This window comes from Lipotes vexillifer, unplaced genomic scaffold (assembly GCF_000442215.2).
Source record: "Lipotes vexillifer unplaced genomic scaffold, Lipotes_vexillifer_v1.1 scaffold356, whole genome shotgun sequence".
Taxonomy (NCBI): Eukaryota; Metazoa; Chordata; class Mammalia; order Artiodactyla; family Lipotidae; genus Lipotes; species Lipotes vexillifer.
Window position 1 is genome coordinate 2823881 of NW_006797342.1, and position 13064 is coordinate 2836944.

Genomic DNA, 13064 nt, shown 5'->3' on the forward strand with positions numbered 1-13064 from the left:
GGAAGGTAGTCATTTAAGCCCTCACTACCATTGTTTGTACTTAACTGTTATAACATTTAAAGATCTCGTTTCATACTTTGCACAAAGCCAAGAGCGATTCTGAGTAATAATCACATAACGAACATTTTGTCTACACTACAAATAATAAAACTCTAGTTCTTCAGACATAATACCCAGAAGCACGTTTTTTTGTTTTTCTTCTTTTTCGCCCAAGCATGCACCATTCTCTAAGATTCAGAAAAGGAGCCTTTACCGGGGACCCCGCACTCCTGCTTGGGGACCACGTGGTGGGCAGAGCCTCCCACCCGTGGTGGCAGCTGGCAGCCACCCGCTGGCGGAGGGGCCGCCGACGCTGGAGCAGCAGGGCCCCCGCTACACGTGCTCCTTGTCGAACTCACAGAGGAAGTGCATGGTGAGGTGGCAGGCCACGTCGTTCCAGCCCCCGGAGGCCACCAGCTCCACACAATCCTCGTCGTCATAGGCGTTGTTGGGCTCCCCGCTGCGCCACTGGCTGAAGGTCTGCATGGGCGAGCGGTCCGCGTAGACGAAGGTGCCCTCCCGCTCCAGGTCGTTGATGCCGATGAAGACGCGGGCCAGGCCGGCCTGCGCGACGTAGGCGGCCAGCAGCCCGTTGGCGGCCTCATCCTTGGGCATGGCCAGCGAGCCGCCCCGGCCCTGGCAGGCCAGCTGCGCGTCCACGAGCCGCTTCTCCTCCCTCACCAGCAGGTAGATCTTCTGCTCCGTCTCGCGCACGCCGGCGACGGCTGCGGGGACAGGGCTGGAGGGCGAGCGCTCGCGGGTCCCCGGCAAACCCGGGGAGCCAACCCAGCACGCGCGCACGGGGAGCAGACCCAGGGCCGCTCTGCCTCCGGGCAGGGGTCGGGGGGACACGAGAGCAGGGAAGCCCCGAGGAGCACGTACCGTGTTTGATGAACTTCAGCTCCGCTGTGATCTGCGCCACCTGGTTGTCTGTCTCCCCGACGGCCTTCCTCAGCTGGCCGCACTCACACGGGATGCCTGCGGAGACCGCGCCCGGCGTGTGATGGGACTGACCCAGAGGCGGGCTCAGAGAAGGGAGGGGTACCCCCTCCCCAGCATGCTAGGAGATTCAACAGACACGAAGGCCTTTGAGGCTGCAATGGAGATTTCAGACTTGATCCTAAAGGCAAGGAGCAGTGGAAGGGTTTCCACAGGGGCACCAAGGTCGGATTCACGTTTCACAATCTCGCTCTGGTCGCTTAGGAGGAAATCAGTGGAGGTATGGCGGCGAGACGGGTGGGCGAGAGCAGGGGGTTAGGACAGTCACCTCGGGAAGACTGCGGGCAGTGACAGCGCGGCAGGAGAGACGACAAGACGTTTGAGGAAAGTGGTGGAGCTGGAATTGTGGGGTGATGTTCAGTCATCCCAGCATGGCCAACCCTGCCTCAGCCTAGGTGTTTCCTCCTGGGCCCCTCAGGAGGACCCTACCCTTCCAGCTGTGAAGAGCTCCATGTGGTCAGGAACCTTCTCAGAATGTCACTCACTGGGCCGTCACAGCGCTTGGGGGGCCCATCGCCCACGGCGGCACTGCTGGCTTCGGCTTCTCCACCAGACCAGGAGGGGCCGCCAGCTCCCGCCTGCCCTCTGCTCTGACTCTGTGAGCACAGGGACGGGACTTCTCACCTTTTCCTGAGAAATTCCATCGTGCGAAGCTCTCAGCCTGCCTTTCCAGTCTGAACACACTCTATGGTGTTTGGCCCAGTCTTCCAAACTCTCAGCCCCCCTCTACCACTTAGAACCCAAACACTCCCCAACACATGGGCACCTGAAATGATGCTGGTGTGATTGGGGTTTTTTTCTTTAATGGAACTTTTTCTGAGATAAACGTTGTCTTTGAGTTCGCTGATGTTTGAGGCGTTGATGTTTTCTGGAGAGATGGAACCGGTATCAAGCTGACAGGTCCCCTCAGCTCGCAGGAAGGGCCTACCCAAGGGACTCAGACACTGTATCTTCCCCCTCAATCTAGTATCTGGGAAGTGTCTCCTGTGGTCACATGTGTTGGGGACGAGGACCAGAGGGTGCACACCTGTTAGGATGGTGTTTCAGTAACGGGGCTGAGAGGCCACAACAGCCTGAGTGACAGTGGCGGGAACAGTCCGGCAGGGGTTGGGGGACACTGCGCATAGACGTCCTGAACCTGGCGGGGACAGGGGTTGAGTGACACCGGGGTGGAGGTGCGTGCTGGGAAGGGGGGCGGAGGGCGGAGGGCGGGTGCAGCCGAAGCCCAGGGAACAGCAGTGGGGTTGGAGCGGGCAGCAGGCTGTGCCACATGGAGAAAGAAGAAAGGGCAGCAGGCAGAGCTCCTCCGAGAAGAGAGGAAGAAGCAGGGGCCCCAGGGCGGCAGGCAGAGAGGACGGGGGCTGCCCACGGCCCGGTCTCCTGGCACCAGGGAGGGACGGCAGGCAGGGAAGTCGGTTAAATCCACTGAGCTGGGCCGGGGTCCGCGGTGACAGGAGGGTCGTGGGGAGTCGGCTGCAAGGACACCCAGAATGAGGAAGATGAACCAGAAAGTACGAGCATGCTTCTCAGAGAAGCTGGTGGTCAGGAGGGGGTCCTGATGCTCCCAGAGACGCAGTAGGAAAGGAGGAAAGTGCGCTTAGGACGCGCGTATCTAAGCCAGATCGTGACGAGGTGTGACAATACACAGCCGGCGTGCAGACCACAGCCCTGAACGGGAATGAAAACATTCAGGTAGCAGGAAAGCAAATATTGAAATAGTCCACAGGAGGGTGTGATGCACGAGGAAGGCGTGTCAGCTACATGTGCTTTTTCCAGCCTATTAAGTTTTATGTCATGATTTATACTTTTTAAAAGTGCAATTTTAATACATTTTTTAAAAATCCTTGGGCCTTTTATGCCATACCTGGTTCTCCATTAGGGCCAGGGGGTCCTATGTCACCAGAATCTCCTTTTTCACCTGGAAAAGAGAAGCAAGACCAAAGTCACAAAGCTGGGGTGGGACGTGTCCCCTGAGTTCAAAATGTCTGGGTAGCAATGTTCTTTCTTCCATGTGCAGTGCCCTGCGGTTCCTCCCAGACCCTCCTGTGGTGAACTGGAGGGAGGAATGGTCTATAGATGACATTCTTCAGGCTCTGTTTATGTGACGTAGAACATCCACGTATCACGGGACTTCAGAGATTATCAGATGAGCGTTCTTTAAGTCAATTCTGGAAACCCCAGCATGTTTCCTAGAACACGCTATCACCTCGGAAATCCGTAACACCCAGTGCCAGTTCCCTCCACGTCCCACATCACAGCAGGAAAATTCAGGTAGAACAGGTAACGTCAGAGACGGATGGACCGTGGAGGTTCCCTCATGCAAACAGAGTCAAGACCGGTCCTCCCTGTCCCTCTCCGAGAGGCAGCAAGGCATCCCAGGGGCACAGCCACCAGGACACCTGGGCGCCAGCCTTCTGTGGACAGGACAGACGACTCAGCCACTCTGCCCCTCCATTTCTTCCAACTTAAGAAACAAAGGGATAGGAGAAAATCATGGCAACAAAGCTTTCTAGAAATTAAGACAATGGACATTTATTTTTAAATCACAGGAATATTCCTAAAGCACCACCTTTCTTCCCCCTGAGAGAACTTAAGCTTCTCAGCTGACCTGGGACAGTGAAGGGGCAGTGACTTCTACATCCTTGGAGAGTCATGTTCCGTTTGATGGGGATGAAGAGAGCTCGGCAGTCTCCGTCCAAGTGATTCCTTTTTTTGCTTTTATCAACACCAGGAGCTTGAAAATGACTCAAGGATCAGCTTGACAAGGACCCAGGACGGCAGAGTCTCAGAGATGGAGCAGATCAGATAAGCTGAGCCCAGTAAGGGCCTTCTTAGCAAGTTGTCCCCTGGTGAGACTCTGACATTTACCCAGAGCACATGCTGTATGTTAAAAGCACACACATCCCTACTTGTAGCCAGTATCCACTGCGTTCTTCACAGCAGCTAAAAGGTGGAAACGACCCCAGTGGCCGTCAGCAGATGAAGGGATAAATAAAACGTGGTCCATCCATGCAACAGAATATTATCCAGCCTTATAAAGGAAGGAAATTCTGACACCTGCTACAACATAGATGAACCCTGGGAACATTATACCAAGTGAAATAAGACACAAAAGGACAAATACTGTATGATTCCATTCATATGGAATATCTAAACAGGCAAGTTCTTAGAGAAAGCAGATTAGAGGCTGCTAGGGGCTGCAGGGGTGTGGGGCATTATTACCTCATGAGGACAGAGTCTCTCTGGGGGAATGAAAACATTTTGGAAATGTATAGCGGTCGTGGTTCTACAACATTGCAGTCGTGCTTAGTGTCACTGAATTGTACACTGAAAATAGTTAAAGTGACAAATTTTATGTTACAAATATTTTACCACAAGTTTTTTAAGCTTTTTCAAAGCATCCGCAACCCTCTCTATATCATGCATATCGATCTGTGTGCTCTGTAATGAATCCACGGGGCAGGTGTTTCCCACGGATTTGCCGGGAGGAAAGACGCAGCTCGCTGAGCTGGCCACACTCTTCGTCTCGATCCTGGCTGAGGGACCCTTCCCACCAGGGACGGGCTGGGCCGGGGGAGGTCCGTGCCATGGATCGGAACTGACCACCTGGACCCACTCACAGCTCAAAGCCCCAGGTAGGGTGATGGAGCACAGGACTGCGGGCACCGTGCTAGGCAGAGCAGACCACAGCCAAACTCCCTCCCAGCCCCAAGCCCCCCAGCCTCTGTCTCCTGCTGCCAGTACCCATGACAGGACCTGGGGAGCCCTTCACGGGGCTGGGCGGCCTCGCTTCCTTCACCCCGAGCCCTCTGGGGTCCAGCACGGGCGCAGCACAAGCCAGGGGCTCAGAAAGCGTTTGCTGACTGAGTGCGGAATGGGGGGTGGGGTGCGCGGAAGAGTCGGGCGATGCTGAGCGACCCCTTAACTGCCCTGGGGACAGTCTCCCGAGCTGCCCACCCTCCAGGTCGTGCAGGTCAAATGGGGTCGCAAGGGCACTGGTGCTGCTTCCACGCTGCTGTCACCCTCCTGCCCCCCATGTTCATGGGGAGCCACCCCCCAGTCTCAGAGAGTCTGAGTCACGCGAGCTGCTGGTGGACGGACAGAGTGTCGGGAACGCGGTCCTTCCGCTGCTTAAATGGGGCTCCTGATTCTCCCCCAGGCAGCATGTGAACCCTGAGGGGCAGGGAGCTCTCCCCACCTGGTGGCACCCAGTCAAGTCTGATCGATCCCAAAACGCAAACGCTGGAACACAGCTTATCATGTATAAAGCACACAAAATAAACACGACCACCAGCTACTCTCTAAGTGCCCGGGCGGTGAGCCTGCGAGGGAAAGTGAGCAGAGGTGTGTCCGAAGTACCTTTAGAACCAATGGGACCGATTTTTCCATGGCGCCCCACGCCGCCTTTCTGTCCTTTGTCACCCATGTCTCCTGTGGAAAACAATGAGATCACAGTTGGTCGAGGCACAGGTAATGCAGCACACCTGCTGTGTATCAGCCCACGTGAACACGCACACACACACGCACACGAGGAGACCGAACACGTTACGACTCCCGTTTAACCTCTCCAAGGTCGTGTATCCAACTGACCCCAGAAGGCTCTACATGTCACCTGCTGATGTATTTCCCAAAGGAAGACACACACACCCCTAAAGTCACACACACTACGGAACAGATGAGGCCACGCGGTACATCCCCATGTCCTCAACTCAACCAAGCGCCTTAGACTGAGCACTTCCGGCCAGCAAGCAAGTCTGGACCCTCTAGTCCATTAGTGTGGTCTGAGCTCAAAGATGACCACAGACACCCTGCTCAGCCTCCTGCAAAGTGTTCCAGAGCAAAGCCCCTGTCCCTGGAATGCGCACTCAGCTATTGCTGTTGTTCCAGGGCCTCGGCCGCCACCCTCCTTCCGGACACCTTTTCTTCAAAAGGCCAACGTTCCCTCTTCCCTCTCAGCTGTGCCCCTCCTGAGGTCCTGGGGTCAACGTGAGCCCTGAGGAAGCTGGGCTGAGCAGGATAAGTGTCGATGACCTCCATGCTCATGCGTCTTACTTTCACATCTCGCCAAATCATGGGGTGGTTTGGCTTGTTTTCACGCTGTCTCAGCAGGGTCTGCTGGGACACTTGCGGCATCCTTAGAGGGACGCGCAGGCCTGATAAACTGGATTAAGCTCGGGCTCCATCGGGCAGTCCCACGAAGAGAGTGCCCAGGGCAGGAGGAGGTCTCGGAGACCCCCAACCCAACCATATCTTCAGACAGGAAGGCAGAGACAGACACAGAGTCCGAGGGATTTGCACCTACAGTAATGAGTTGGGTGGATGGTCCCCAGCATGTGGATCCCACTGAACTCCCACTGGAGAGGGGCAGGGTCGCCAGAGTCTGGAGAGTGGCTTCCTGCCAGGGGAACACGCCTCCTCGTTCAGAAGACCCAACACTGCAGAGGAGTCTGGTCCACGTTTTAACGGGCAGATTGGGGCAGACTGGGTGTGAGTGCAAACCCATCACCTGAAGAGTCTGCTGTTTGCTAAGATTCCACCTAGAAAAGGTGAGAACAGAGTTTGGGCCTCCTGCCAACCTTGGGGTCACTTCTCCCCGAGACCCCTCCCTGCAGAGGGGAACTCAAAACAACACCTGCCCACCCCTCTGCTCCCATCCAGACGGCTCCTGCTGCCCCAAGCAGACAGGGAGAGGGTAAGGAGGCTTGGACGAGCACACTGGAGGGGGAAACACCTGCGATCAAAAACAATGGCGAGAGCGCCGCCCCCTCACCCCCCAACCCCGCATAAAACCTCTCGGCCTAGCAGACGATTAATTCATGACTCACTGCATCTGCTGAAGGATTCAGTCAGGGTCTAGCACACATCCTGCTGTGGTAAATAAGTCAACCTGAGGGTGATGGGAGAGCCTTCGGCTTTCAGCCCGTCTCTCAATTGCACAGCCGAACTTTACCACTAATTCAAGGTTGCTGCTGACACGTGGCACCTGCCCCCAGCAGGTACTGAGCCCAGCTCCCGCCCTGGGAGGGGTGTGGGACCCGGCTCCCACCATAGGGGGCTCTGAGAAACCAGGCACACGTATAGAAAATCAATCGGATGCCAGCAGCTCACGGGGCAGGGGGATGGGGGCAGGCGAGCCCAAGCCCAAGGCGGGAAACAAAGGCGCTGCAGGTCTGCAAACCTCAGGGTGGGAGTCCCCCCGGGGGCTCGTCACCACGGAGGGCTGGGCCCGCCCCGGGGGATTCCACAGGTCCGGGTGGGGCGTCCCCTTGGCCTGCACGGGTGACCTCCTGCAGCTCCCAAGTGTTGCGGATGCCGCTGCTTCCAGAACCGGGCTTGGAGACCCCTGCGGTTTGCGATGTGAGAAGACTGGAGCTGCAGGAGGTCACCCGTGCAGGCCAAGGCTGGGGATCAGGCAGCCCCAGGTCTGTGCCCCAGCTCTACCGTCGAGGCTGAATCTCTCTGCACCTCAGTTTTCTCTCTGCAAAGTGGTGTCCTGTAATAACAGCTCCTCTTGTGTGTCTGAGACTCCAGGCCCGCAGCGCCGTGTGCACAAGGCTTGGAGCTCAGGCCCTGGGGCCCAGCTGATTCTCCCCCTGTCACTCGGCTGTGCCATCTCTGTGCATTTCTGACCTACATAATGGGGCTAATAATAGCCATACTAGAGCCATCTCACTGGGTGCTGAGGGAAACGCGAGCACCGTCCGGAACGGCATCTGGCGCGTGGCAGGTGGACCTGAGTGTTGGCCACTATAACTGTCATTTGGAGGCAGAAGCTCCGAGCTAGGACGCTGCCTCCTCAGGAGTGATCCATGTCCCCCATGACCCCCCTGGATCTGCACAAGCATGCAGAGCCTCAGGCCCCACCAGCTCAAGCACCAAAATCTGCATTTTAACACATCCCTGGGTGATTCCAGGGGCCCCAAAGCTGGAGCAGGGATGGACCAGACCCCGAGGGCAGCCCTCTTTGGAGGTTGGTTGAGATTCCATGGTAACCCACTGCTTGCTGCTGCCAGGAGCAAACTGGAGCTAGCAATAGAGGTGCTTGCAATCTGGGGCAGTTCTGCTTGTTTTTCCAACTTTCAGAAATAAATCAGAATACTTCCAGGTACACTGTGTGCCAGGAAAGCGTGTCCACATGTACTGATGGATTTCAACCTCACAGTGTTATTGCCATTATCACTTGGTATGGGCTGAATTGTGTGTCCTCCAAAATTCATATGTTGAAGCCCTAACCCCCAATGTGACCATATTTGGAGATGGCCTTTCAAGAGGTGATTAAGGTTAAATGGGGTCAGAAAGGTGAGGGCCTAATCCGATAGGACTGGTGTCCCTGTAAGAAGAGGAAGACACACCCAGCGAGCCACACACAGAGGAAAGGCCTCGTGAGGACACAGGGAGAAGGCGGCCATCTGCGCCCCACGGAGAGAGGCCTCAGGGAAACCAGCCCTGCAGACACCACGGTCTCTGACTTCCAGCCTCCAGGGTTGAGAGAATAAACATCTGCCGTGTTTGTTACGGCAGCCCCAGCTGACTGGTACACTTTCCCTCTGCCCCAGAAGAGAAAGTGGAATCAGAGGGGTGGCGCCACCCACCACCAGTCATGCCGCTAGTGCGACTGGTGTCCAGTGATCCAGGGCGCAGCCTGCAATCGGGCAGACCAGGCCCGGGTCCCATCCCCTGACCCGCGCAGCCTGGGGTGAGTTACAGCCCTCAGAGCCTCGGCTTCCTCAGCTGCAAGGTGGCATTACCCTTCAGGCCGCTGAGCATAGGACATCGGCCCAGGTCTCCTGGCCACATCCAGGGCCCCGAGCCCTCACCTCAGCTGTGGGACAGTGGCCTGGTCCCCACAGACCCAGCCACAAGCCAAGGCTGCACTTCCAGGGACTGGGCCTGAGGGCATGCTGCAGGCTCATGGGAGACAAACGACCCTCCCCGGGGGCCCAGAAGGTGGGAAATAGGAAACCAGAGAGAGCAGAGCCGACACCCAGCCTCCCGTGGTGCCGGCTCACCTGTGAGGAGCCGCTCAGGGGCCAGGCCTCACCTGTCCCTGCTCAGCCCTGCATCCTCGGGGCCCACGGCCCAGGCCCTCGGACCAGAGGAGACCTGGTTCGTGACGCCCCCTGATGACCTCACAAGAGGGCCTCTGTGCTGAAGACTAGGCACTGGGGGTAGCTGGGCCTGATGTGGACGGTCACCCCAGCCAGCACGACCAGCGCCCTGCCGTGCACAGCTCCCAGCCATCAGTCCCACCCCAAGAGGGGTGTCAGAGTAACAACAGCCACCACCTGTGGGTGCCTGCTGGGCAACGCATGCACACACACACATGTACACACACACATACATACATGCACGTTTACGCGTGCACACATACATACACATACGTGCATATACACGCATTCACATACATATACACACATTCACATATATACACACATGCACATACACATGCATTCACATACATATACACACATATACATATACACAATGCACATACACACATTCACATACATATACACATGCACAGACACACGTTCACATACATGCACACATTCACATACATATACACACGTGCATGCATTCACATACATACACACATGCACACAGATACATATGTGCACCCATACGTGTGCACACATGCATTCCAAATATGCGCGTATGTATACATATATACATACACGTGCATGTGCATATACATACACATACACATGCACACATATCTACATTCACAATGCATGCACACATACACACAAACAGCATGTTCAAACATACAAACACACACCAAGCAAACCTTTCATCCTCACAGCACTCGGGCTGAAAGCTGGAAGCAGTAGCCTACAGCAGGCCCCTGCACCGTGACCCTGCACACAAGGTCACGGGCGTGGGCTGCCGTCCCTCGTAGGGGCATATTCTCTCCTTGGGGTGTGCTGGAGAAGAAGAGAAAGCAAGAACCATTGAGCTCCCCGAGATGTCCACACACTCTCCACTTGAGGGCAACCCAAGGTCATCTGCAATGCTGACTTGCCTTAACTCACAGACACTCCTTGGAAAGCAGCAGAAAAGCAGTGTGGTTGCCAGCCTAGAGGAGACTGGATCTGAACAAGAGCCCTGCTGGCTTCATCCCGCCTCCTCTTGCTTCTCCAAATGACAAGAAGCTTTTTGCAAAAGCCAAACAAATCCCCCCCCACCCTGGTGGTGTGGGATGATTGGAAACGCACCAGACACACTCAGATCCGGTCCCTTTAAGTCTCCAGACCTGGCGGTGGCGGCTCCCCAGGGAGCTGTGACTGCAGTGCCAGCCCTTCCCATCCCATCCCGCTTATGAGAAGTGTGCTAGCGCACATCTGTCCTCTGGACATGCACGAGGAAGGCGGGCAGCTCGCAGCGGGCTGCTAATTCTTATTAATTTTAATGAAGATCTCACACCGTCCTTTGAAGAGGAGACAGGGCAGAAAGAGCACTTGGCATCCAGCTGCCTCTGAGATTTTCAACGGAGATAATGTGCACATTACAGCGCCCAGAAAGCCCGTCGCTGACATAGGGTCGCCCTCCCCCATCGCAGGCCAGGTGGGTCCCCAGCTTCTGCGCCCAGGGGCCCGGCGGCCTCTTAGCTGTGTGTCTGGGGGCTAGGAGCTTTGACAGCTGGGACGACACGCTCTTAGCAGGTCGTGTGGCAAAGCCAGCTCCATGCTGTGTGCACACAGCGCACACTCTGGCAGTGTGGGGACAGCTCTCATTTCAATAAAGGACAATGGACAGCGACAGGGGCTCTGCCGGCCCTTGGGCTTGTCTTTGTTATTCCAGAAAAGGCAGCCATCAGCTTTCTGGCGCTTTCTCCTACAGCTGTTTTGAGTTCTCAACAGGGGGGCTGCTCAGTGTGTGACCAGAGGCCACCCCCTAACACAAGGCAAATCAGCGGAAGAGGAAGCCGCCCTGCAGCAGCCCCATGTCCACGCAGCTTGCATTTCGCGGAAGCTGACGTGAGAAGGGTGCCAGGTGGAGGGTGTCCAGATCCTCACGATCAACCTGCAATCCCACCCCACACAGCCCCGGGTGATCGGCAGCCCCGGCGCTGGCCAACGGACTCTCCCCATCTCAGGCCACCCCCCCAAACCAAACCTCAAGCTGCATTTTAACTCCAGGCCCAGCTGGTCCCCATGGTTTGGGAAAAGCATCCTCAGAGCAGAGCTGTCTGCTCAGCAGGCAGCAGGGAATGAACCCAGCTCGGCGTGTTCAGAAGCCTCGGCCCGCAGACTTCTCTAGAACCTGGGGACGAGCAGGTGCATGCACACCTGAGGCCCTCAGCCACAGACAGGTCACCGCAGATTTCAAAGGTATTTCAAGACATTGAATGTCAAGATATTTTACAAACAATTGATTGAGAGCCTTCCAAGGGCCAGGTCCTTGATGGGACATGAACACTCCAGTCAGGAATGAGGTGGTAAGGGAAGGAAAGGGTCCCGCGGGGGAAACGGAAATGTGCAAAAACCCAGGGAGATGAGACACCACTGAGGAATTCTGGACTACCCACAGGGAATTACTCACGCTTTTTCATAAACTAGCAAGAAAGTAAATAAGAGCGTTTAGTCTTCTGACAATTTCATAGAGAATGTTACTGGTAGAAATAACCATCACCAAATAAAACTGACGCTGGCTAAAACTACACAGGGGAAAATTGTCATTAACTAAAAATTGATGGGAGAGTCCTGTCTAGACAATTTAGAGCTGAAATTTTCAACCAGGTGCAAATAATGACACCCTCAGAAGAGCTCAGGATGGCAGAGGTGAGAGTTGGGAAGATGTGAGGTAGGTAAAAAAATAAAACGTTAAAACTGTTCAAGGAGGACTTCCCTGGGGGCACAGTGGTTAAGAATCCGCCTGCCAATGCAGGGGACACAGGTTCGAGCCCTGGTCCGGGAAGATCCCATGGGCCGCGGAGCAACTAAGACCGTGCACCACAACTACTGAGCTTGCGCTCTAGAGCCCGCGAGCCACAACTACTGAGCCCATGTGCTGCAACTATGGAAGCCCATGTGCCTAGAGCCCATGGTCCACAACAAGAGAAGCCACCACAATGAGAAGCCTGTGCACCACAACGAAGAATAGCCCCTGCTCGTCACAACTAGAGAAAAGTCCACGCGCAGCAGCAAAGACCCAACGCAGCCAATAAATAAATAAATAAATAAATAAATAAATAAAATTGATTTTTAAAAAAAAAAACTGTTCAAGGAGTCCATGAAAATTCACAGGGGAAAAGTAATTCCGGTGAAAATAATTTCTAAACAATGAAAATCAAGTGTGAATGATTTAAGTGTACTGCATAAACACAACTGAGGATTTAAGTTGGCTTAATGTAGTGCCTGGGAAAATCAACACAGCCTCAAGTGGAAATAACCATTTTTGAAAGGTCCCAGCTGATTCTGAAGGGGCCCTCATGAAAGGGCCACTGTCTGGGATGAGGGAGGCCCCCCTCGGGTTCAGTGCCAGTGGGTGTGGGGCTGGAACAGCTCGGAAGTGGGAACAAGGCAGCTGCGCGAGGGCCCACCGTACACCAGGCTTGCTGCTCCGGAGTTCCCAGCTTTCATCCTTTAATAAACAATAGGGACTGATAGCGACTACGTTATTATTTTGCCTTCATGGGTTGGAAGCGAGGGTGTGAAGCCGGCACAGCTGGTAAGCAGCACGGTTGGCTTGAGCGGGTCTGCCCCGCCCACACCCTGCCCTTCCCGCCCCAGAGCCCTCATCCCAGGAGCCCCTTTCGGAAGTCTCTGGACAGGTACCCAGATCCAGCCCTCTGCCATTCTTCGTAGAAACCAAGCTGATGCAGAAACCAGGCAAGTCTCCCCAGCCGCCCGCCCTGCGGCCGTCACTGCTCTCCGTAGGGGACAGGGCCCCCGGGCAGTAGCTGCAACCCGCTAAGGGCAGGGCACTGGTGGGAACGCCTCCACCAAAGCAGGATTCAGGAGGAGGGGAAGGTGGCCGGGAGAGTCCCGCATCCCGGCAGGAGTGCCGCTCCATTGAGGAGCCTT

The 13064-nt window shown here is 55.6% G+C and overlaps 1 protein-coding gene across 4 annotated transcripts in view; it reads right to left on the reverse strand.

Moving 5' to 3' along the window:
- Nucleotides 1-372: 372 nt before the first annotated feature.
- The window catches only part of COLEC11 (collectin subfamily member 11), a 24032-nt gene continuing 11340 nt past the window's right edge, over nucleotides 373-13064 (reverse strand). For 2 of the 4 annotated variants that reach the window (XM_007469241.1, XM_007469240.1), the window contains 4 exons: nucleotides 5398-5469; nucleotides 2903-2956; nucleotides 922-1017; nucleotides 373-764 (listed from right to left, as the gene is read on the reverse strand). In XM_007469241.1, coding sequence (XP_007469303.1) covers nucleotides 373-764; nucleotides 922-1017; nucleotides 2903-2956; nucleotides 5398-5469 — 614 coding nt within the window. The remainder of the gene's footprint in view (nucleotides 765-921; nucleotides 1018-2902; nucleotides 2957-5397; nucleotides 5470-13064) is intronic. The other 2 variants (XM_007469243.1, XM_007469242.1) reach the window with 1 other exon arrangement.